The 23,695-nt window shown below is 53.3% G+C and overlaps 13 protein-coding genes across 13 annotated transcripts; 4 read left to right on the top strand and 9 right to left on the bottom strand.

Moving 5' to 3' along the window:
• Positions 1 to 790: 790 nt before the first annotated feature.
• PPTG_22473 (hypothetical protein) lies at positions 791 to 2,035 on the bottom strand. Its single transcript, XM_008904322.1, has one exon. It carries the CDS (start codon positions 1,349 to 1,351, stop codon positions 1,007 to 1,009), a length of 345 nt encoding a protein of 114 aa, XP_008902570.1. The 5' UTR covers positions 1,352 to 2,035; the 3' UTR covers positions 791 to 1,006.
• On the top strand, positions 1,977 to 4,590 carry PPTG_09141 (hypothetical protein). Its single transcript, XM_008904012.1, has one exon. It carries the CDS (start codon positions 2,826 to 2,828, stop codon positions 4,524 to 4,526), a length of 1,701 nt encoding a protein of 566 aa, XP_008902260.1. The 5' UTR covers positions 1,977 to 2,825; the 3' UTR covers positions 4,527 to 4,590.
• Positions 4,591 to 4,847: 257 nt separating this feature from the next.
• PPTG_09140 (hypothetical protein) lies at positions 4,848 to 5,582 on the bottom strand (the record flags this gene model as incomplete). The annotated part of the gene is made up of 1 exon (XM_008904011.1): positions 4,848 to 5,582. One exon carries the CDS (start codon positions 5,580 to 5,582, stop codon positions 4,848 to 4,850), a length of 735 nt encoding a protein of 244 aa, XP_008902259.1.
• Positions 5,583 to 6,181: 599 nt separating this feature from the next.
• Positions 6,182 to 6,490, bottom strand: PPTG_09139 (hypothetical protein; the record flags this gene model as incomplete). Its single annotated transcript, XM_008904010.1, has 1 exon — positions 6,182 to 6,490. The coding sequence occupies one exon, from the start codon at positions 6,488 to 6,490 to the stop codon at positions 6,182 to 6,184; it is 309 nt and encodes a 102-aa protein (XP_008902258.1).
• Positions 6,491 to 7,189: 699 nt separating this feature from the next.
• Positions 7,190 to 9,206, top strand: PPTG_09138 (hypothetical protein). Its single transcript, XM_008904009.1, has one exon. It carries the CDS (start codon positions 7,688 to 7,690, stop codon positions 9,119 to 9,121), a length of 1,434 nt encoding a protein of 477 aa, XP_008902257.1. The 5' UTR covers positions 7,190 to 7,687; the 3' UTR covers positions 9,122 to 9,206.
• PPTG_09137 (hypothetical protein) lies at positions 9,009 to 9,629 on the bottom strand. Its single transcript, XM_008904008.1, has one exon. The coding sequence runs from the start codon at positions 9,548 to 9,550 to the stop codon at positions 9,236 to 9,238; it is 315 nt and encodes a 104-aa protein (XP_008902256.1). The 5' UTR covers positions 9,551 to 9,629; the 3' UTR covers positions 9,009 to 9,235.
• A 28-nt stretch (positions 9,630 to 9,657) lies between these two features.
• PPTG_09136 (hypothetical protein) lies at positions 9,658 to 12,910 on the top strand. Its single transcript, XM_008904007.1, has 2 exons — positions 9,658 to 10,008; positions 10,092 to 12,910. The coding sequence occupies exons 1-2, from the start codon at positions 9,736 to 9,738 to the stop codon at positions 12,678 to 12,680; spliced, it is 2,862 nt and encodes a 953-aa protein (XP_008902255.1). The 5' UTR covers positions 9,658 to 9,735; the 3' UTR covers positions 12,681 to 12,910.
• PPTG_09135 (hypothetical protein) lies at positions 12,696 to 14,722 on the bottom strand. The gene has a single exon (XM_008904006.1). It carries the CDS (start codon positions 14,678 to 14,680, stop codon positions 12,851 to 12,853), a length of 1,830 nt encoding a protein of 609 aa, XP_008902254.1. The 5' UTR covers positions 14,681 to 14,722; the 3' UTR covers positions 12,696 to 12,850.
• Positions 14,723 to 15,328: 606 nt separating this feature from the next.
• On the bottom strand, positions 15,329 to 16,177 carry PPTG_09134 (hypothetical protein). Its single transcript, XM_008904005.1, has one exon. It carries the CDS (start codon positions 16,062 to 16,064, stop codon positions 15,492 to 15,494), a length of 573 nt encoding a protein of 190 aa, XP_008902253.1. The 5' UTR covers positions 16,065 to 16,177; the 3' UTR covers positions 15,329 to 15,491.
• Positions 16,178 to 16,755: 578 nt separating this feature from the next.
• Positions 16,756 to 17,868, bottom strand: PPTG_09133 (hypothetical protein). Its single transcript, XM_008904004.1, has one exon. The coding sequence runs from the start codon at positions 17,787 to 17,789 to the stop codon at positions 17,241 to 17,243; it is 549 nt and encodes a 182-aa protein (XP_008902252.1). The 5' UTR covers positions 17,790 to 17,868; the 3' UTR covers positions 16,756 to 17,240.
• Positions 17,869 to 18,079: 211 nt separating this feature from the next.
• PPTG_09132 (40S ribosomal protein S13) lies at positions 18,080 to 18,710 on the top strand (the record flags this gene model as incomplete). Its single annotated transcript, XM_008904003.1, has 2 exons — positions 18,080 to 18,314; positions 18,490 to 18,710. 2 exons carry the CDS (start codon positions 18,080 to 18,082, stop codon positions 18,708 to 18,710), a joined length of 456 nt encoding a protein of 151 aa, XP_008902251.1.
• A 61-nt stretch (positions 18,711 to 18,771) lies between these two features.
• PPTG_09131 (hypothetical protein) lies at positions 18,772 to 21,435 on the bottom strand (the record flags this gene model as incomplete). The annotated part of the gene is made up of 1 exon (XM_008904002.1): positions 18,772 to 21,435. The coding sequence occupies one exon, from the start codon at positions 21,433 to 21,435 to the stop codon at positions 18,772 to 18,774; it is 2,664 nt and encodes an 887-aa protein (XP_008902250.1).
• Positions 21,436 to 22,026: 591 nt separating this feature from the next.
• Positions 22,027 to 23,337, bottom strand: PPTG_09130 (hypothetical protein; the record flags this gene model as incomplete). Its single annotated transcript, XM_008904001.1, has 6 exons — positions 22,027 to 22,450; positions 22,519 to 22,637; positions 22,720 to 22,778; positions 22,848 to 22,959; positions 23,059 to 23,139; positions 23,254 to 23,337. 6 exons carry the CDS (start codon positions 23,335 to 23,337, stop codon positions 22,027 to 22,029), a joined length of 879 nt encoding a protein of 292 aa, XP_008902249.1.
• Positions 23,338 to 23,695: the final 358 nt, after the last annotated feature.

Genomic DNA, 23,695 nt, shown 5'->3' with positions numbered 1-23,695 from the left:
AAAAATTAAAATTCGAGCTGCTTGGTTTGAGGTGACATCTTTTGCATTGTCCACATCGGGAATTGGCCGCGTTTTTGCAAAATAAAAAGAAGCTTGGTCTTCGTTTGCTACAGCCTCGTCGCATGTGAGCATTCGGCAATCAAGCAGGAATATATACATGTACGTGTATTGACAAAATCTCTGTCTGAAGTTAATCTTTGCGTTGGAAGTTATGGATACATTTACTGTGTAATTAATTCCATGTATGCAGTGCGGTGCAAGACAGCACATTTAAACCATGTACGAGCGGCGACTGCACCAGTTGTATAAGACTCTCACTAAGACGTTCGGCTGGTTACCAACAACATTGAGTAAGTTGCAGCGCGAGCGTAGCCGCTACTGTTTAGTCAACGGTTGGTAAGAACCGCTTGGCGCTATATCGAATTAAAAGAAATCCCATCGAACATCGTCGACAGCAACACTTCGAGAACATAACTAAGCGAGTTCGTGCCTCCTTTCGACTCTAACTAGTGTTTGAAAACCGTCCTCGAGCCACCGCTGCTCGCAGTTTAAAAAAAAAGCACACCGTTGCGAATCCGTTAAAGCGGCCAATCGATGCGTGCTCGGAAGCGTAAACTGTTTGCCACAAGTCGAGCATGGCACCTGCGGTGAGAGAAAGCGCCTGTAGCGGACGCTTCAATTCGCTGTGAGTTCCGAACGGCCCTCGTCGTCCCGTCTCTGGCGCGATTAGTACAGCACCGTCTAGCGAAATGGCAGACGAGACAAATATTGGGCCACATTTGAGAAGGCGAGGCTTAGTTGATTCGTACTGCTGGGCTACTACTACACACGAGACCGACTCGGAAAGGTGTCTGTGAAATGCATCGCAAAATGGCCCTACTCGTGAATGCCATACATGAATCAAGTTGCATGTTGCGCGACTAAAGAAGCGTGGGGATGCGTTTCACCAAACGGCTGCCGCTGTCTTCTTCGCACAAACGGCATTTGCTGCCCGGCTTTGGCGACTTCACATATCTTGCGACGGTGCCTGTGCGCGCGATCTGATCATGAGTGCGCGGCGATAGAAGAGCCCGGTTAGCGTTGAAGAGCTGTACAGCTGGGGCAATCCAATCACGCCGCCGTCTAAACACCGTCGGGTCTCCACTCGGCTCGTTGGAGACCTGGAGTTCAGGTTGGACCGCTCATCCTCGCTACATATGAACGTCGCCACTTGCCCTATGCCAACAATACGGATAACGGAGCTGATTCTCAGTGTGGATCGCTTTCCCGGAAAGCACTTCAACGTGGAGTCGAACGTGGCTGCCACGGTGGCGGCCTCCGAGGTTCGCACGAGTCGTGGGCGACTCTGCATTGACGAAGCGCACAAATGTCCTCATCGTCGAGGACCTCGAGACCGTCCGAGCTGTTACCGTCACCAAATACTGTACCGCATGGAAGCTGTTGTCGTTGCACTGGTTCCCTGGCCTCCGAAGCCATGCAATCGTTTCGCCGCCTTGGTGGTCGGTACCCTCGCTTTAAGTGCCTGCAGCGAAGCGCTAGCGGAGCTCGTGACACGTCCCGTATCCCAAGGTACCTCCAGAGCCTGCTTCCCGCGCCGCTCGAGGCAGATACTCTCGCCAAGCGCCGTTTGACGCGGTATCTTCCGCTGTTGGTGGCCGCAATGGCAGCCCGAAGCTGGAGAGCACTGAGCCAATCGGCTTACTATTAACTTTGATGGAGGAAAATGCTGGTGGGAGGCACTGCATTTGCCAGTCGCAGCGACTGGGGGATCAAGGCTTGCTTCAAGCAATGCTTCCAAGCTGGCGACTTACTCGCAGGCTTCAAGCGTTGAAGCGCTCCGTTAGCTCACCACGGCAATCGCTCTGGCTGTGACCGTGCAGCCGGCGCCGAAGACGGGCGCCTGATACGTGCCGCGTAGAGACGGGAGGCGCTGTAATTTACGCCGCGCCGCCGCCAACGCCTTCTCCTTACATGCACTGTAGGCGGCAAGAAGGCTTTCTTCGTGGTGTTATGCTGAGGCTTTTGCTGACCGCCGCGGTGGGGATAGATATACCCGGTCTTCGTGCGAGAAGGCCGCCATCACGGTTGTTAGGTCCAATATCAACAGTCGCGGTATTGCGGTCACTTCAGTTCACATACTGTACGAGAGTACAGTAGGCCGGAAAACACCGCACGAATAAATGGCGCACGTCGAGCAATGCGCCGCGCAGGATGATCGCTATGCTACAAGCCACCGGCTGAATCGTTTCTCTCTCAGCGTGCGCCGCTACGGACAAGTATCTTGATCAATGGACAGCGAGCGCTGCTGCCGACGTACATCGGGTGACGGCGCTGTGTGTCACTTGCCCGTGCCAGCTGCCTTGTCCGTCACGGGGCATCCATCTGGAGCGTTATCATTTTCTCAAGTGAAGGCTGCAATTGAGGTTGTTGCTTACAGCATTATACGCTATCTGCAACACTGAATCGACACGAACGGAGTGCTTTGGGCCGGCCTCGATGGAGTGAAGAAACCTCTGAAGATCGACGCGCGGATGTCTTCTTCGTCGACACTGCGCGGCTAGCGTTGTAAATACTTCGTTCGAGGGGGATGTGCAGGACCTTTCTCTGGTCGCGCTTCGAGAGATGCAGTTTTTGAGCGTGATGCATAGCCACGGTAATGGATGAACAGCGTTCGGGCTTGACCGCTTTTCGCCAGGTCCACAATCCGATTCGCCTCGAGCCGTGCAAGCTACGCTCGCCACGAAGGCGCCGCCGAGCGAGAGAAGGAAGGAGTGTCCCAGTCACCAAGTGATCGACAGATTTTAAGCGCTATATCCAAGGTGTTCATGCAGCCCAACAGCACTAGCGAGCTCCAAGACGTCGCCGTCGCAGACCCGTCGTCGTCCGCGCCCTCGTCTGCCAGCGCAGGGCTCTCGTCTTGGCCCGAACTCAAACAGCTCAACGCCGCCGTGACCGTCACACCACTGGACAGCGACGCCCAGCAGCGCAACCGCAAGCGTCAGCGACCGTCGGCTCCGTCGTCTCCATCCGCGGGCAACACGCTCGCGTCCTTCCCCACTCCGGGGGACCTCAAGCTCGACTTCGCCGGCTTCGAGGTCGGCAGCAACGCCCCGTCCGCTGTCCTGCCCTCGGCCCCGCTGTCGATGACCACCACCTCGTCGGCCATGACCTATCCAGCCGTGTCGACCGGCTACTCGAACAGCTACGCGTCCGCCGTCTCCACTGAAGACGTGCTCACCTTCCTCAAGAGCCTCCAACTCGCGCAGGACTCGGCGGCTCTGTCACTGGCCACGCAGCGTCTCGCTCAGGACGGATTCGACTCGGTGCTCGCCTTGGCGTTCGCGGCTGTGAGCGAACTGCAGCACGCCGGTATCGCTGATGCCCAGCTCGTGTGGCAGCAGACTCACCGGGACTTCCTAGCCCGGCGATTCCAGGGCCCCGGCGTGTTGTCGCCCTCCTACACGGTATCGCGGTGGATGGAGCTCTGCGGCATCCCCAAGGCCAGCACCTTCGAGTACGCTGAGTATCTGTGCCGTCTGGGTTACTCGGCTGTGCGGGACCTCGAGTTGATCCTGCACGACCAGCGTGCTCTTTCCGTCTTCAAGATCGGCCACAGTCGCCTCATGGTGCACTGCGTTCAGGCGGCCATCAGTCAGCAGCAGCAACAACAGTTGCAAGTTGCCAGCTACCAGTACGGCAGCCACGGCCCCAACGTGTACACTGCTGGATCGTCGAGTGCGCTGCTCCAGCCGCTGGATATCCAACGCGAGAACGAGTTCGACGTGCAGGCCTACGACAGCTTCTTGGAGGCACTGATCGAGCCGACGGAGGCCGAGAGGATCCAGCAGCAGCAACAGCAACAGCGCTACTCGGCGCCGGGTGCGTTGACTCTTGGCCGTGAGAACGTTAATCTCATGGGTAACGCCGATGTGTTCGGCAACCGTATGAGTTTCGGTGGGGTGTCGTCGCCCGTCCCGCCCAACATGCCGCTGCGTCTGCTCCCGCAGGAGCACCTGCAGTTGCTGTACGAGGCAGTGAACCTGCCGCGTCCCAACCCGTGCCGTCGCGGCAAGAAGATTTACTGGTCGGTGCTCGCCACAGGCGGCATGAAGGAGGACCGATTCGCGCCTCTGACTCAATTCACGGCTGCCGAGTTGCAGAACGCGTACCTGCGTCAATTCGAGCTGCCGGCTAGCAATCCCGTGAAAATTGATGCTTGGAGTGACGAGAACATCCGACAGCTTGAACACGCCGTCAAGGACCCTCGTTGCCGCCACTTGTCCAAAGTATGCTGGGAGATGCTGGCCACGGGTCGCACGGGTGTCGACGAGTATGCGCCACTGGCCAAATTCACTGCATCGCAGCTGCGATCGCGGTTCCGCTCGCTATTTGGCGATAAGCGGCCACAGAAATTGCGCCAGAAGAAGCAAATGCTGAAACTACAGCAGCAGCAGCAGCAACAACAGCAACAGCAGGAGCAACAGCAGGCTAATAGCGCTGTAGTTAAGAACGAGCGCTTGGTCTAGAAAGTAGTGGAGAAGAAGGGAGAAAATTGTTTTAAGTCAATAAAGTGTGAATTTTCATGTCATAGCTTTCCGTTCTTACCGCTGGCATGGTGGCTCGCCTGAGGCGGGCTTCTACTGATGTCCTTCTCTTGTCAAAGGGCTTGATGCATGCAGCTCTACTCAAACCGCGCTGAGTCAGCGTCACCATTCTCATTCTCGACCAAGATAGCCAAAGATCTGCAGGCTAAAAAAATAAAAGTGTTGCGGGATTCTGATAGATTATAAATGCTGTTGGTATGATGGTTCTAGGCTATTGAGACATAAAATACTGGGCGGCGGCATCTAGTGTGCCTCCTGGTTGTTGCCGCGGTCGAGGTGCGGAGGCAAATAGTGCGGTGTGACTGCTGTGGCTTCGCAGACATTGTTGTTCTTGGTTTGGCTGGCCTCTGGGCATTCCACCTTGACGAGCGCCACCTTGTCCTTTACACAGTCGGTCGGTTCCGTGTCACTTTCGGGTTTAGCTGCATTGGTGACTGCGGACGTCATGGTGAGCGACAGCGAGCGGCGCAGCGTGTACGCGTTACGCCGCAGGAACGAGATGGGCTGCTTGGCTGCTGCGAACGAGATCGAGGGTCCGCTTGGGGGTTTCTGCACAAAGTGCTTGGCGATGATCTGCTCGAGCTGCAGGCGAGTCTCGCTGGCATTCGATTCGTTCTCGGGGGAGGTGGCCACTGGGTCGCGCCAATAGTAGCGCTGCCAGGAGAAGAGCGCCTTGCCCCAATCCTGACGGTCCTCGCCACTGCAGGCGCTAAATTCGATGCGCTCGACGTTGCCCAGAGTGTAGGACCGGTCCTTGACGAACACTTTGCGAGTTTCAAGGTAGAAGCTATTGGGCACGCCGTCAGCACGCTTCTGTGCCTTGACAGTGATCTTGCAGCCTGAAAGCCGTACTTCATTCAGGCATTTGGTGCACTCGGCCGACGCGTACTGGCGCAGGAATCCGTCTTCTAGCGACAGGTAGCGTACGGTAGGGCGGGCGCGCTTGTCATGCACAATGAGGTAGCCTTGGCGAGTCATCTGTGGTGGTGTATTTCAGTGGATTACCGATGAACAGGAGGCGAATTGTCTACTGGGTGCGTTGGAGCTAGCTGCTCGAGTTGGTTTGGTGGAGAAGGCGAACGCAACGCAGCGAAATTATTAGCGGCGGTTGCGCTGGACTTGTCCGGCTCAAAGATAGATACACAGGTGTGCTAAGCAGAGATATTCGCGAAACGGCCGAGCTGAGCAGCTTGAGCAATGCGACGTGGATAATGGGGAAGTGAGCGAGTCTTCGTTTCACCAGCCGCTCGGTCCCACCTCGCTCGCTTCTCCATGATATGCTGCGCGCCGGCGATAGGAGTGGCAGGAGCCCAACAGAGCGAGCTAAAGAGAAGCATGGGCGTGGACGAGAGCGGCAGATGGCTGTGGCCACCCGACGACAGCGACAACGAGACGAAGGAGAGCCAAGTGAGGAAGACAGCTGCAATGCCTGCTGGCAGAAGGTTTCCAGCATCGATCGTCGCTTGATTATTAGATTAGGATATTGACAATGAGAGCACGTCGGCACGTCACTGCCAGCCGAGATGCCGGCGCACAGGCTCGCAGTGCAGAACCGAGCAAAACTAGACAGCGAGTGATTAGCTCTCGACCAGCCAGCACTGCAGCACCACAAAGTAGATGAAGCCGCAGACCAGCAGCGTCATGATGGCCGCCAGGAACTTGGATAGGAAACACTCGCGACCTGGGTGCTCACCCGCGTCCTGCTCGTCCTGATCATCATCGTCAGCGCCATCTAACAGTCCGCGCAGCCGCAGGTCGGACTTGCGACGAGTTTTCAGGAGGAGCTGCCCACTTGTCAGCGGCTTGAATTCAACACCAGGCCATGGTGGATTCTCGTTGTTCCCGACAATTTGGATCGCACACTCGGACGACGAGATCTCACCCATTGTCAGCTTTTTGCCCAACTACTTACAGCGATGAATACACCCGCGTCGTCGCAGTTGCAGCTACCTACTACGAAATGTGCTGCATCCGCCTTGGTGACAATTCTGAAACAGCCGCGGTAGTTGCAGGCTAAAAGTGGGCATTGCAACGAGTCTGCAATTGTTGTGACATCTCCAGAACAACGGCACGGTGATTCTTTGCTGGAAACTATCAATGGGTTAAATGCTTGACAACGCAGCACGAACGCACAGCGCTTAAATGGCTACTAGTGCACCACAACACGCACACGTTTGAGGGGCTTCACTTGAGCAAATGGCTACTACACGTACAGGTATCGCCTGGAAATAACGCTCCTTGGCAAAAACTGAGTCTGCTCATTGCTCACCACGCTCGACAAGAAGATAAGGCGCCATTGGACGATTTGCAACACGCCTGTACCTCATTGAAGCTGTAAATGTAGCAACGCAGAACTGCCCTCAGTATCGCTCGATGTTCGTGTCTTCTTTTGTTGGGAGCATGTCAAAGTAAAGATCCAGAACGACTGCAGCAATCTGTCTTCGTCCACCAGGTTGGATGGATATTGAGCAATGCACTGAAATCACTTCAAGTGCTGAATGTACCCACTTCAACGCACCATCACTCAGAGCCAGCGCAACTCTGGCGCGCTCTCATTGGTCAACTCAGCATAATCGATTTAGACAAAAGGGGGTGAAATCCTACCAGTAGCGATATATCTGATAGCTTCGTCGCCCCTCGGTCGTCGGTCACGACTTATGAATGCAAAGCTAGGAAAGCAATACTCAACTGGCTGCCTAGTACAGACTGATGCACGCTAGACAATTGACTTTGCGTTGGCTTTACCTCAGCTCCATTTGCATTTTTAGTGATGTTGACGTGATCATGGGATTTATCGTGACATCCATCCCCGAAACCTTTATAAAGCAATTCAATATCACAGGTTTTCTCTTGGGTGGAGAGTGAAGGACTTTGAAGAGGGAGGGGGCGAATGTTTGTTGCATTCTTGAATTTGTAATTGCGACTCGAATCGCGCACCAGCGGCCTCCTTGTGCGTATATTAGCGACTGCAAGGGCTCTCATCGCCTTAGTACCGAAGAGAGGAATCGTATAAGCCTAATCTGTCGCCCCAAGCGTCAAAACAGCGTCAAGAGATCCCAGCAAAAACACCCAACTACGAGACTATGAGCAGTACCATCACCGCATCAACTGCGGTCTCTGCTGCCTCCACGACCACCACATCGTCGTCCTCCACTAGCAACAGCGCGTTGCCGCCCACTAAGCGTCAGAAACTCAACGAAGAAGGCGCGTCCGCTGCTGTGACCGACAGTGACTCGAAGGACGGCGTGCTGGATGAGTCGGCTACGGAGAACACGGGTGAGAACGCCCAGAAGAGCTATCCGAATGTGGCTCTGAGTCTACAGAAAGATCCGTCGTGGATGCTGGGAGATGTCGACAGTTTCGGTGGTCTGGGCCCCATTCCGTCCATGAACGCGGTGCTGGAGAAGCGCACGTCAAGTCAGTTCTCCATCAGCTCGCTGCTGCCCTCGTCCGTGAGTATCTCGACTACTGGTGTGCCCAGTACAAGTGATACACGTATGGATACCACGACAGCAGATAGTGCTGAAGCAACTACCGACAATGAAGGCCAAGGCTCTGCTCCAACTGTCTCTACAACTACTGCAGAGGGATCTGGTGGCAATACTAAGTACATGGACCCCACAACGGGCGACTACATGTACCCGGACAACGTCAAGCCCATGAGTTTCTACGATAAGCAGCGTCTCGTCCAGAAGATCACGATGCTTCCTAGTCAATATCTGCGTGGCCTCATGGACGTGATCAGCAAGTATCAGCCGGATACGGTTCGTCAGATCGATGACGATGGCTACGCGTTCGATTTGGGCCAGATGAACGAAAATACGGTGTGGGCTATCAGCGATTACGTTAAAGACTCGATGATTGAGCTGGATGGATACATTAAATCGCTCAACCAAACTGGTATCAGTCTAGCTACCGATGAAGATCGACAAGGTGGCACTATACTGACGGCCACAAGTGCAGCGACTGGCACGTCCAATAGTAATACCGTTCGGCACTTGACCAACACTCTGGCGATGAACACGTCCAAGATGACAGCCATCACTAACAATGAGAACCAGAACAAGTTCCTGGAACAGGTGGAGATGTATTCCAAACCGAAGGTAACCAAGTCGCGTGTAAAGCCCAGTAAGAAGCACGAGTGTCCGACGTGCAACAAGCAGTTCCGTGGACGTTCTGAGCTCCAGAACCACATCCGAACACACACGGGTGAGAAGCCGCTCAAGTGTTCATATGCTGGCTGCACGAAGAGATACGCACACAGCTCGAATCTGCGCGCTCATGAACGTACACACGCCGGTATCAAGCCTTACACATGCCACTACGACGGTTGCGGGAAGAGTTTTGCGCACTCAGTGTCACTAAAGGAACACATCTGGATGCACGCAGGATTCCAGCCCTATGTGTGTCCGTACGAGGGATGCCAGAAGAAGTTTACACAAGTCTCAAATTTTGCTCGACACAAGAAGACGCACGAGAAGGAGGAGAACGAACATTCAGTCGAGAGCGATAATTAGTCCCCAGTAACACACCGACACACTACCCCGTAGGTATATGACAAGCAACAACCCTTGATAATAAGCACAACAAACTTTTAGCATATTTCCTCTTCCCCTTCTTTAAATTCTTGTTCACTCGGTATTCGCGTGGCCTCGAGGCTTCGACACCACGAGCGTGCGCTCACGTCCGCCCGTCTCGAACTTGGCGATCAGCAGCGAGCGCCTGCTCGTCTCCAGGCGCACGGTGGGTAGTGGCTGATCCTCGTCCGGTTCGGCCGCGTCGTCGTCGTCCCCCTCAGCGAATTGTCCCAGATCGATGGCCTTTTCAGCGATACACGTGAAGAATCCGTTCTTTTGGTCACGCGCCGTGTACGCGAGGTCTCCCTCCGCCTTGAGCAGCAGCCCGTGCCCGTCGTTCAGCACCAACCCCAATGTCTCCACGCTCATCTTGACGATACTTCTTTTCCTGCAACAGAGGCATTAAATTCCCGCTTGATAGTGACATGTACCGGCTTTCACATCATAAAGATTCAATTTAATTTTTCAGCCAATCATAGAACACCTTTTTCCGCCAATCCCGACCGAGGTTGAAGGTGTTCTTCTCCGAAGAAGGCTTCGGCTCAATACTCAAGATGAAGACTTCCACCCGCCCGACGCGTCGCTCCAGCGCGCGTACCTCTCGCCGCCGCGGCTCCAGCGACATGTCGGCTGCTTTATCGTCTCCGTCAGACTCTGCTGCGTCCAGCGCGCTCTCATCCGCCCCCGAGGGATCTCTGGAAGTGATTTTCTGCGCCGTCCAGCGTGTGCGCCACCGCTCGTTCCTGTTGCTGTGTACGCGCTCCGACTGGCGCATCTATCGCCTCGACGGCTCCAGTGCGTCACGTGAGAGCTGTTCGCCTGTGCAGGTGCGTCTAGCCCCTTGGAATTGGTGTCAATGTCCGTCGCAATCTAACGACGCAATGTGCATTGTGGTTCTGCTTGTTTCTAGCTGCTCATCGACCCCCAAAAGGACGCAGCGCGGCTCTCCAGCGTCCGCTTCTTCCACTTGTACGAACAGCCTACGGCAGACTCAGCATTGGCTCTAGGAGCTCTGTTTGTGTCGGAAAGGAGCTCTTCACTGCTCTCGAGTGACGACGAGGACGAGGATTTTGTGTCTGCAACAGCTGAGGATGAAGACGACGGACGTGAAGAAATCTCAGTGCTGGCTCTAGACGAGCAGAAACTGCTGCACAGATTGCCGCCCTCACCCTCTCTGGTGCTGGACGTGCAGACTAACTCCACAACAGCGGCTGTACTCTGCGAGACACGGGAGCTTTTCCTCTATGACTTGGCCACGTTTCAATTACAACAGACAATCATCACGGCGTCTCCTGCTATGGCTCTCGGACCACGATGGCTGGCATATCCAGGATTCGCACAGAGCAGTGATACAACGCAGTCTAATGGAAGAGAACAGACCTTGACAGGTCAAGGAGACAGCGACTCGGACTTCGACGACGTTCCTATTGAAGCTCTTGTTAGCGGTGGCATGGCTGTGGAGGCTCGTGACGCGTCCCACAGCTCTTCTCCGTCCTACACGGCCATCGACGTGGCTCAGAATGTGGCTTCAGGACTGTATTACTTGTCAGAATTCAGCCGAGCCACCATCGCGCCGTATTTGTCGTCATCTCCGGGCAAACCGACCAATGGATTACACAACCATCACACACAGACGTCAGGGACTGGACGCCGCAGCTCTGGACGGTCAAGAAACTCGTCTCTCAGTGGCTCTACAAGTAAGGAATCCCATAAACCTAGCGACGATGCAGTAGCGTCAGCGTCAAAGAAACACCCAGGGTGGGTTGTGGTGCTCGACTTGGTGACCAAGCGTGTGTTGGCGAATTTTCCGTGTCATTCCACTGCGCTGGTTAACTTGTCGATGGATTTCTCGGGACTGCTATTGGCGACGAGCTCTACCAAGGGACAAAACCTCCATGTGTACAGATTATCGCCGCCGTTGCAAAGTGTAGTAAACAAGCCTGGCGGATCATCAACCGGAACACTTCACCATCAGTTGGTGTACAAGTTACAGCGAGGAATTACCCACGCCAGTATCCAGGACATCGCCTTTAGTCAAGATGGCAAATGGATCAATGTCACGTCAGCTCACGGCACAAGTCATCTATACGCGTTGCATCCGGAAGGAGCGCGTATTAGTGCAGACACACATGCTAACACGGTGGAGAGTGCTGAATCCAACGCTGACGGTTTGGGGTCAGGCTTCCCGCTACGCCAAGTGAACGACTTCTATGCAGACTTCCGTGCACTCGAGACGCGGACGCAGACTCAAGTGCTTCGGATCCGTCATGAGCTCAAGATTCCCACCGTCTCAACTGTGGCTCCCCACAAGGCAACTACCCCAACTCCCGCCAAAGCGCGGACAACCCGCTCGTCGTCAACATCATCTTCCTCGTCTATGTCGTCCACGTCTTCATCTTCGTCTCCTACGGGCCCAGCATTCCACAGTCCGCCTGCGACCGGGAGCATGCGCAGCAGTACCATCATGGAATCAGCTCTGGATGCGTCGCAGGCTCTGCTCTCTCACCTCGCCACATCCGCCATAGACTTCAGCCATCAGCACTTCGAAAATGACACGGATGTGGCCTCCCGTCGTCGTCGATTACGGCAGCGGTTGTGCTGTCTATTTGCACCTGATGGACTCAAGATGCTGACCTGTTGCGACTCCGTTCTCAAGTTGTACGACATGCGTGTGACTGCGCTGTCCCAGCACAAAGCTGACCACGCTCGTGCCACGTCGTCTGACCCGAAAACGAAGAACTCCAAGTCGTCGCTGTCGTCGTTTGGCTTTGAAGCGAGCGTCACGGAGTTGAAGTCGTGGGAACTGCTCGCTTCGGGTCGGCGAAAGTCGGAATCGCTTTCATCTGCTATTGAGGATCACGCAGGCTTGAACAACAGCAGCCTCAGTGGAGATTCAAGTGCGAAGAGGGAGCTGAGAACGTTTGCTCAACGATCTTTGCCGCTGTGGGCCCATCCGAAGGTGACGTTCAAAGCGATAGACGAGGACCACCCGGATGGCCAAGTTCTTGAAGTCAAGCGTAAGGGTCCGAACCCAAGTCAAGATCTCAGTGCCAGTACCATGGCGATGGCCCCTGAAGGTTATGCTAATGGCGACGAGCAACTGTTTGTGATGGAGATGGATTCGTACTTTGGTATTGGCGGTTCTCCTGTCTTTGATGGCCACGGAGACGGTCGTCCCACTACACCAGAGGTGCCGCCTCCACTAGATCTGGCTGCAAGTATCAATATGGCCATGTCATCTTCGCTGTCTGAGACTCCACCCAAGCCCATACCCGAGGTGAAGAACACGATTTGCTTCAGACCAGTTGATCAGAATGCACCCCCTCACGTCAATGGATCGACGCAGAAGATGAAGAAGAAAAAAGCGAAGAACCGTCGAGTGCTCACACCTCCGTCGTCGGAGATCGAAGAAGGAAGCTCCTCGGGTGGACTGGCGTCGCTGCAGTTCACGATGCAAGACATGTACTTCGCAGTACCGAGCGAAGACACCAGCAGTTGAATACACATGAACGCTGACCTCCCCACCAATTTACACTCAGAAGATCAACAAACACCCTCAAGGGTAGGCCAGAAAATGAATTATACACTCTCTACAAAAGCCAAAAGAGGTCAACAAGAAGCAACAGAACAAAAGGCTATCAATGACAAGTACATTAGAAACTGGTATACTTACTTGTCTGCAGGTGGCAGCTCTAAACCGTTATCCTTTGGCTGCAGCATGAGCTCCACGATCTGCTCCACTTGCTTCCTCAACTCCAGCGTGACTTCTTCTCGTGTCTGGCCCACACGACCAGCAAGTTCGACGTAGTACTTCAGCTTGGGCTCGGTGCCGCTTGTACGTAGCGTAGCAACACATCCGTTGGCGAAAGTGTAGGTGATCATTTCGGTCGAACTGCTGACAGGAAGCACAGCGCGTTTGTCTGTCTGGGAGCTGTCGTAGCCTGTGGTGAGGTCACGCACATGAGTAATCGCAAAGTCGCCACAGCTCTCCCAGTACTTCCCGTTGTTGCGCAGACGCTCGAAGATAGCGCGAATCTTGACGGGGTCGTAGCATTTTACGTAGTGATTTTGCGTCACAAAGTGGCCGTAGCGTTCGTATAGAACGTTGAGGTGTTGGCCCACCGTCATCTTCTTCGTGGCTTCGAGCTGGACAGCCATCTCGGCGAACACAGCGGCAGCGACTACCCCGTCCTTGTCCTTCACTAGATCCCCAACGCAGAATCCGATGGCCTCCTCGAACGAGAACAACACAGTCTTGCCAGCATCACGCAGCTCGGCGGTCTTGTTGCCCATCCACTTGAAACCCGTCAAAGTTTCCTCAAAGTTCAGTCCTTCGGTGTTCGCGACAGCTCGCAGCATCTTGGACGACACCGTCGACGCAATAAAGTACAGCTGCTTGCGGTCACAGTTCGGGTTTAAGCGTAGATACTGCTCAAGCTCCCAATAGCCCAACAGGACGCCGATCTCGTTGCCCGTGAAGATCCGCCAGCCAGATTTCGAGCTCGGATCGCGTTCGGCCACTGCTAAGCGATCAGCATCGGGGTCGTTGGCCAGGATCAGTCTCGCTCCGTTGGCTTCAGCTGTCTCCATGGCGAGCTGCAGTGCTCCCTTCCCCTCTTCCGGGTTGGGGAAAGCCACAGTGGGGAACTCAGGGTCAGGCAGAAGCTGGGCCTGCACGGGAACGTATTCCTTGTGACCGAACGCTGCGAAGGAGCGGCTCGTGAACGCGTGGCCAACACCGTGCATGGCTGTATAGGCGATCTTAAGCGGCGTGTTGGCGTTGGCCTCCGGAAAGCGGCACAGACTTGCTCGGGCCCGCTCGAAGTAGCGCGCAGTGAGCTCCTCTCTGGGGTTCTCGATGAGAGCAGGGAAGGCCTTCTTGAGGTCCTCGAGCGAGTCGTCGTACAGTCTCCACGGGGCCAGATTGGTCATGATCTCGCTGGCGATACCTTCGTCGTGCGGTGGGATGATCTGACTGCCATTACTCCAGTAAACCTTGTAGCCGTTGTCGGCCTTGGGGTTGTGCGAGGCTGTGACCATCACGCCGGCCGCGCAGCCCTTCTGCTCGATGCAGAACGGCACCAGCGGCGTGGCCACGAAGCCCTCGTAGAGATACACCTTGAAGCCGTAATGCAGACACACGGCGGCTGTGAGCTCCGCAAAGCGTTTGGAGCTGAGTGTTTCATGCTGGCGATGGTCGTAGCCTAGTGCCACACCCATACTCTTGGCCCGGTCGCCAAACTGCTGCGTCAGATACTTGCAAATGCCCTGCGACGCCTGGATCACCACCAGGTCGTTCATGGCCGCGGGACCAGGTCCCATCACGGCGCGCAGGCCGGCGGTCCCGAAGGCTACGCGACTGCCGAACAGCTCGCGGATGCGGGCCACGTCCTTGGCCGCCACGAGCTGCTCCACCTGCGCTTTGGTGCCGGCGTTCACGTCCCATTCTGCCCACTGCTGGGCCTCAGCCAGCCACTGCTCGTCCGTGTGTGTGCTCATTATTCTGCTTGTCAGCAAATGGTAAAGTGATCCCAATTCTTGTGATCCCGATTCTTGGGTTAGCATTCACGTGGATGCCGGACCGTTTTTTATACTTGACGTTTGTAAAGAAATGGCACATGTCACATGCAACAGCCACTCTACAACTTAGCGGTGCACTGTTTTGGTTTGGGTAATTTGTGTTGGGTAAAGTTAAAGAGTCTCTGCACTTCAACTTTGCATGCTTGATTCAACGTTGCCGTCAAGAGCATACAACGTTGCCGTCAAGAGCATACTGCATGCAGGCATTTAGTATTGGTACAGACGGGAGCTGTACATGCACTACACTGTAGCGCCCGTGGTACAAGGAATCCCACCAACTGTAGCAGTGAGTTGCTAAGTAGTAACTCAAATTTGTCCGGTACAGCAAAGACTGCTGCCGCATCCAATGTGTTTGCCTACATCGGTAACCTATGATAGGGCTAATGCTATCTTGTTGACAGTAGAAATGATTCCGCGGTCACTTGAGTGTCACCACGCACATACAGCAAAATGTTACCCGGACCAGTGTTCAATGCACGGGTAGTTCCGTCCTCTTGCCGTATCTTGACTTTTTGTTGCCACCATTATTCCTACATGGCGTGACTTCCGAGTATCCTGAACACAAAATAGAAGAATCCACATTATTGTCTTTGTCAGAATAAAGCACGATAAAGATTCAAGCGCTAATGTATTGCATACGTGTGAGTTTTTTTTACTGCGTCGAAGTACAATTAAGGTGGAAACGATACTCCTGCGTTCGGAAGAACCCAAACCAGCTCAAATCGGTCATCTACGAGGATAACTCACCCGTGACCGCCTTACTCAGCCAGTCGAGACCTTCGTATATCCCCTCCCCGGTGGTTGCAATACATGCCTGCACGTGAGTAGGGTTCCTGGTCGCTTCCGACAGCTCCATTCTCTCTCGGAGCTCCTCCGCCGACAGGGCATCGGGGTGGTCCTGCTTGTTGGCGTACACGAGCAGCTTGGTATCAGCAAGTTCTTCCGCCTCAAAGATCAGATGCAGCGCCTGTTTGGCCTCGTCAATGCGCTCGATGTCGGCCGCATCCACGACGAAGATGACGGCGTCGTTGTTGCATAGGTAGTGTTTCCACAGACAGCGGATCTTCTCCTGACCTCCGATGTCCCAGGCCGTGAACTTGATGTTCTTGTATTCGAATGTCTCGACGTTGAAGCCAATAGTGGGGATAGTAACCACCATTTCCCCCAGTTTGATCTTGTAGAGCAGCGTGGTCTTGCCAGCGCAATCCAAACCGATGATCATGATGCGGCTCTCGCGGTTGCCGAAGTACGAGGCCAAGCTGCCGTAGAGCGCTTCGAGTGAGAACGAGAAGAGGTTGCCCATGGTTGAGAGATAGTGGAGCAGGCGGTTGATGGTGGATTGGAAAGTGGCAAGCAACGAAGGCAAAAGATTATGGGAAGATACAGCTTTTTGAAGCCACGCCCCAAAGAAGAGTGATGGTCGTGGAAGTTGCTGCTGTCTTGACATGGGTGGCTGTGATTGGAGGAATAGAATATGGACCAATCATAGGCCGTGGAAAAAGGAAAGTTTCACTTCAACGTGTGAAAAGTCTCTGCTGGAAGTGGTAGAGAGCGGTTTTCAGTCGGTAGACAAAGCTGAGCCAGACGGGTGGGTATATCATTGGAGCTCGTGGTCAACCTCGGAAGCCTGAACAACTCTTCCTAGTTCGTCAGTCCCATAACGGGCCGCCAGTGGAGTGTGGCAACATGATTCCAGGTCTGGAACCTGACGATCCTGCTAGATGGCGTGGAAGTTTCAGAGTTGCGGGTGAGAAGTCCAAATCTTCTACCACCACCAGAGAATGCTGCTCTTCAAGCGGTGCAGTATTGATCGTCCATGCAATTCTTCATCATGCGAGTTATGGGAATGTGTTCGGGTGCAGTGTTTCCTTAGTTGATACGCCTAATGGGGGCCAGTGATCATTGTGAAGAGTGTTTTACATGTTGAATTCGCATCAGCTCGTGCGAATACACAAACGTCGACGCAAACACCACGCGAGAAACCCGTAACCTGATTAGAATGCGCGCTAGAATATTGAGAGCCGTCATCTTGGCGCCAAAGTCGAGCAGATACCAACTCGATCAGTTATGCTTGAGGAGGCGCAAACGGCGTTGAATTGACGGGTAAGTTTGGAAATAAAGCCGAGATGTGACGAGGTATATTGCATTTCACTGCTCCACCCTGGAGCTGCTGGCTCATGGATCACTCGCCTACCAATAGCTACACCATGAGCTCTTGATTCTGAACAGTCAAAGCGTGAGCATCAAGTAACACTAGTGTCACGAAGCAGCAATAACCCATTCCGACGCACTTCCGCCAGCGCTGACTAAATTCTCGCTGTAAGCGATGCGATCACGACACTGAAGCCAGTCGAGAGAATAAAACGCGGAAACACCGAGGCCACGTGATCAAAGCAGCACAGTCAGGACAAGCTCCAAACTATTTGAATTCTGTGCAAACCCCATCGTCGTCATTAAATTACAAGATGGTTCTCCATCGTCAGTGGGCGGCGGCGATTCCATTCTGCTGCTGCTTTTTGCGCTTTAGCTGCAGTTTACGCTTTAAGTTTTTAGCCTTCTTCTTGGCTGCTTCTTCGCGCAACTTGTCCAACAGCTCGTCCTGTGCTGTACGCTTTCGTTTCCTGTCGTCCTTGCCGCTCTGCGTCTTGAGGCGTACGAGTTCCTGCTCTTCCTCATCCTGTGCCTCCTCGCGCTGTTGTTGCGCCTCTTTCTCCGCCTTTGCCGCCTCCTCTGCGCGACTGCCCCGTGGTTTGCGCAACAACTTGCGCTTCATCTCGCGCTCCTGATCTGTAAGTGCCGCATCTGCATTGGCATTCGCGGCGTTGGGTCGCGTAAGACTCGGTAGACTCTTTCCAGAGGAAGCGGAAGACGGCCGGTAGAGCGTCACAGGGCGGCGCTGCGTCTGCTGCTCCAGTTGTTGCTGCTCCTCCTCCTGTACATCGTCACCGTCACCTCCCAGTAACCAGGACCCCACCACGTTCAGCGCATTCGCCTGAAATGCCACGCCCTCGTCGTCGCTGTTGCCCATGGTCAAAAATGTTGTGTCGCTTAATGGTAGTCAGGTAAACTACCATTCGACAAAAGCCGTACCAAATGAACTAATAGGCTACATGCGGACAAGTTTAGAATGGATACAGTATAGCAATCAAGAACCGACCAATCATATTAGCGTAACAATATCCATTTCATCCAATCGCTCTCCTCCGTCAGCGGTACCGTTGGTTGGTTGGGCGTGTCTGCTGTTGCCGCCATTCCATCGACGCCATCACTCTTTGATCTCCTCTCCAGCAAGTCAAAGCACTCCAAACACCAGTCACCATGGGTCGCATGCACTCTCACGGCAAGGGTATGAGCAAGTCTGCTCGCCCGTACAAGCGCTCGCCGCCTTCGTGGCTCAAGGTCTCGGCCGAGGACGTGGAGGACCACATCTGCAAGTTCGCCAAGAAGGGTCTGACCCCGTCGCAGATCGGCGTCATCCTGCGTGACTCGCACGGCATCGCTCAGGTCAAGAGCGTCACGGGCTCCAAGGTGCTGCGTGTTCTCAAGAAGAACGGTGCGTTCTGAATTGTATTGATCTTCTATAATAAGCGATAGACTGACGTGTCTCCTGTAAATTTCTGTGTGCCTCCTACGGACGTGCTCGGTATCACCTGACGTACGGATCCGATGGCGCTTTGCCTCTCCGTTTGACGTGGGGGTACGCGGGTTTACTATTGATCTCTAATCAGGCCTCGCCCCTGAGCTGCCGGAGGACCTGTACATGCTCATCAAGAAGGCTGTGGCTGTCCGCAAGCACCTTGAGCGCAACCGTCAGGACAAGGACTCCAAGTTCCGTCTCATTCTGATCGAGTCGCGTATCCACCGTCTTGCTCGTTACTACCGTAAGAACCGCAAGCTCTCGCCTAACTGGAAGTACGAGTCGTCCACGGCCTCGACGCTGGTGGCTTAAGCTTCCTATGCAGCTTCTTGCTAGCGTAACGGCAATGCAAAGTGTCCAATTGCTGGGTTGATCATCCTCTACTCTCCTTCTCTTCCTTCATCTTGAGTCTTTGGCGTCCATTCTCCACCATTTCCTCTCTTGTCGCCTTTGTCTCACTACAGCACTCGCTCTCCAAGTGGCCAGTCAACAAATTAGCGAGAACTGTGGTGCCGCAGTCTTCCCACGGACACTTGACGAGTCTATTAGCGCACTCTTGGTGGCAGTGCAGCGTCATAAATCGCCTCTGGATCCTCTCAGAGCAGTTCAAGACGCACTCGACCAGTTCGCGTCTCTCGTGGTAGCGACGTACCAGTTCATCTCGCAGTAAGTGACGCTCGCACTTGGTCCGCAGGTGCTCAGCCTCATTGCTGAAGCGATACGAGGCCTCACAGCCAACCTCCTTACACACAACCAAGCGATGTACGCACTCGACACGATGATGCCGCTCCAGATCCCGATACGCGACGGCCTGTTCGCAGTGCTGACGACACGGCACCACGTCCAGCTCCCGGTCGCGTGCGCGTTGAGCCAGCAGCTTCAACTTCTGGTTCACTAAGCAGCACGTTTGGTCTCGCAGTGACGGCGTGGGTGGAATGCCGAAGCGTTTACGAACCTCCGGAGTGTCGTAAATGACCCAGTTTGTATCAAAACAAGAGGAACGAGGCAGCTTCAACGCCATGTCGTCCACTAGGTCGCCCATTCCTTCCTCAAACGTCCAATAGCCCACGAGAGACTTACACTTAGCCACATGTAGAATAGACGCACCGTTCTGTTGAATCTGCTGGATACTACGACACTCGTTCCAGTAGCGGATCTCTTGGATAAAACCCTGGAATGACTCGGTCTTCTCTTTGGTGCCGATACTGCTCATAGGCAGGTCGAATACGCCGCTGCGGGTGGCTTTGAGTTCGCCATTAAGGAAGAGACTGAGCTCTTTCGAACCAGCAGAGAACACGACGTGGTTCCAGCGATTCCGTTCCATTCGAACTTGGAAATTCACTTCTCTTGCTGCTTTTCCCGATAGACGATAGAAAACTATCTCGCCTTTAGGTCCAGATACGAAAGAGATGACATTCTTCACACTCGACGCGATGATGTGGCGGCCGCAGCGCTCTAGAAGTTGAGTCGGTTTGCTGTCCGATATGAGCGACAACTTGGCGTCCACTTTGGAGATCTCACGTTCGTATCTGCGTTGCAGTCTCTGAGACTCTGGATCTTCAGGATCTAAAGCCTCCAATTGTGATTGAAACTCACTGCGTTTCTTAAGTAGGTTATTCTGCTCTGCAACTTTGCGCTGACGCTCAGCTTTGTCTTCTTTGGTTGGGATTTTGGATGTAAACTGCTTGGCCCACGCTTCCAAGTCACTTAGCAAAGATCGATGAGATTCTGGTAATAATTGCACTAGCAGCATCCTCTCGTTCAAGAACTGAGCAGTTTGGTCGACAATCGCAGTGAGGAGTGTTTGTTTTGCGTCCTCGTCAGCCACATCCGTGTCCAAAATGCGCTTAGCCTCGACGATGTAGACCTCGATCCAGCCTTGAGCCAACGCGATCTCCTTTCGAGTCTCTACCAATCCGTTCTCTGCATTATTGAAATCTTCCGCCAGTTCTTTTGCTGCGATTGCCATTTCCTCACCAGACAGATGCGTTCCTTGTGTTTTATCAGTGTTTTTACGCTTGCGTTTTTGCTTTAACTCCTTCAATTTCTTCTTGCAATTGTCGGATTTAGTTTGCCGCTGAGCGTTTTCCCGTGTGTGAACAGCAACAATTTCCATTAACTCCAAGCTGCTTTTATGCAATGACAGGATTTCTTCATCTGCGTCGACCATCCAAACGTAAAATTCGGCAGTCCACGGGGGTGGTAGATCAACAGACGTTTGATTCGTACTGTTGATTGAGATGTACGCGTTTCCTCCAGTGCTGAACTGAAGCATGCTGCGGTCTTTTGACAATGACAGAAAGTCTTCATGCAAGTGTCGATCTCGCCATCGAAGACGCGCTTTGCAGCCATGAGCAGCATTCTTACACGGAACGACACGGCTGACACATTCATCTTTAAAGTGTCGAGTGAGATGCCGCAACCGAACTATTTCTCCACACTCTGGACACGTCACGGGTGAGTTTTTTTCACGTGCTCTTGCTGCCAGATTTTTCCGTTCTATCGTCACGATGCAGGAGGTACGAATGTGCTCGTCAAATTTCCCAACAGGGACCCACTCTTTGCATCCATTGACGGAGTTTGGACACGGACGCTCGCGTTCAGAACATTCGTCTTCCTGGTGGTCGAGTAATTTACGTTTCTTCACTTTTTGCTGGCACCAATCACATAAAATTTCCTCGTTCACAAGTTGCGCGTCGGCAGCGATTTTCCTCCTTCGTTCAGCCACGACACATTGAGTTGCTTCATGAACTTCTTGCTCATGTTGTGGGAATTTCATCTCGCAGCCCCATTCACTATAACGACAAGCCACTTGCCGCTTCACACACATGTACAGTTGATGGCTCTTCAGATTGCGCTTCCTGATAATGAAACGAGTTTCATGACACAATTCGCACTCAACAGGAGTATCTCCATCGTCTCGATCTCGAAGAAGTTGGCGAGTGTGTCGAGTGAATCTGCAGTCACGTTGCTCGTGCAGCTCACGGTCTTTAGCCTGAAACAGTTGAGTACAACCTGGTCGAATGCAGCGGATCATTCGATGGGGACACTCATGCTGTAAGTGGAATCTCTCGTCTGCAGGTCGGATCTCCTCGCTGCAGTCGCACAAGACGAGGTCTGTAGAACCTACTCGCTGACGTGGTTAGCTAAGTTAAACTACCGTTCGCTTGCCGTACTTACTGTTGTTGGTTGATGGCTTCTTTTGCTTCGTTTCCAGAGGCTCCAGACGCACAGAAGGATGACTAGCACTTTTACTCAGCAGTTTCTTACGTTGTACATTCACTTGCTCCAGCGCTCTTGCAAGTTCTAGGCTGTTCATACAATCACTCAGCGTTCGTTGAATAAATCATAAAGACAGGATACCTACATGTCTGCTTGTAGAGCTTGTGTGGTTTGCGAACTGGAAGCGGGAACATGAGATGAAACTAGGGTCGGAATCCGCGCAGGCACGAACTCGACTCTTCTTTCAACGTCAGTGGACATTTGGTGCTTTGAGTCTATCGTATCTACTGCACACGACGTCGCACTCGACTCGCTAACCATAATTCACGATCAAATAGCACCACGTGAGAACCGTCAAACTATTTTTTCTCCGACTATCTGTAGTGGCATCAAGGCTTAGTCTCTATTAGAGGTACAGCGACACATCAGGGCCTCGCCCGAAGAGCTGGTTCCACGAAGGTGGGAACGCGAATGGAAGCATCTGCGGCATTGAGCTAGGCATCGCAACGGGGTCAGGAGTCTGCTTGGGTGTGATACGCAGAGAGCGGAAAAGCTGCGTCGTCATGGCAGCAGCGTCCGGCACGTTGTTGCCCTCAGCACACGGCATGACCCAAGCGATGAACGGCAACTTCTGCTCATCGCACTCCGCATGCAGCAGTGGGGCAAGACCGGCACCGCGGATCGGCTTCCACTGATCAGCAGATGAGGAAGCAGAAGTCTCGGTCGCTTCTTGGCCACCTTCAGTATTGGTTGTCAGCCCCTCGAAACGAGTCAAGAATGCTTCATCCAGTTGCGTAGCGTCAGCCGAGTAAATCGTGCGAATGGGGCGACTGCATGAACCAATACATGAAAGTTAGCAGCAGTCTTTGCAAGCATAAAATACTGCTTTGTGCCGAACCTCATCATGTTGGGATCGTGGCGCAGCATGTCATCACACCCGGCTACTACACCAAGCGTCGCCACCTTACTCTTAATCGCCCACTCCACCAACTCTTGAGAGAACGCATGAGCTCGTCCCTACAGCAATCAAAAGCACAAGTCTGTCAGGATATAGATCTCATGTGGATTTAAGGTAAAGATCCCAGTTCAATTTTCATACCGGCAGCACGGGAGCTCGTTGCTGGATAATTGTGAGCTTCCTCGCCTTGCTCTGATACACTGTAGCAATAGCAGTACACAATGACGTTAGTCCACTCTCCAATCATTGAACTCAGGACAGCAACGCACCCTCCAGATTGAGACACAGAGTATTCGGCTGTTGTGTAGCGAAGGCAGCACCACCGGCAATGGGAGGAGCCGCCTCGCTGAGCAGGTGGCCAACGCGTGTGAGCTCCACGTCCTGATTTGGAATAAGAGCCAAAAAGTTTGATTAGGTATAAGGCTTCTTACGGGCGCCTGAAGGACGCTCGAGCGAAGATGAAGAGCATGTTGCACGTACAAAAGCTCCACCATTCTGTAGCAGCGTGTTGATCATCAGGTCCAGCGTCAATTGGCCCAGGTTCGCGTTAGAGACCGCTGGCTGAAGCAGTAATGATACATGACTTTGTCAGTAGATTGCGACGCAGACACTTGAAAGATCGAAGCCAAACTTGAATGAGCAGGTGGGGAAGTGTGTACGGAGATAATATCGTACCAGAAGCACCGTGTGGCCCGCGAAAAGCGACGTGCAAGCGGCGGCGTCAGCGGCGCTGGCTGCATCTTGAGAATAGAACTCCATCACGAATGTTGCAATGCAAGGTATCGAATCGAATCGTCCAATCAAAACAAGTCATTTTAGTCAAATACTGTACTAAATTTAACAATATTTAACTGAAAAACTTTTATTTTAAACGAAAGCACTTTTTGCCTCATTTGAATAAGTCTAAATTGAAAAAGTGCTTTATTACCCAATAATATGCAATAATGAACTATTTTTGCTTTCAATTATTTTAAAATACCTACTGCTCAGAACTAGTATTGTGCCTTTCCAACCAATCTGACCTTTAAAGGCTGGTCCTAAGCAAGGGTGGGTAGGGCTAAGGGTGGGATTTGAGGACGAACTGGAGTTGAATTGCTAAGCCAGGCCACTAAATAAA

The sequence above is a fragment of the Phytophthora parasitica genome (genome assembly GCF_000247585.1).
Source record: "Phytophthora parasitica INRA-310 unplaced genomic scaffold supercont2.17, whole genome shotgun sequence".
In the NCBI taxonomy this organism is placed as follows: domain Eukaryota; phylum Oomycota; class Peronosporomycetes; order Peronosporales; family Peronosporaceae; genus Phytophthora; species Phytophthora nicotianae.
This window is presented reverse-complemented; position numbering and strand designations above follow the sequence as displayed.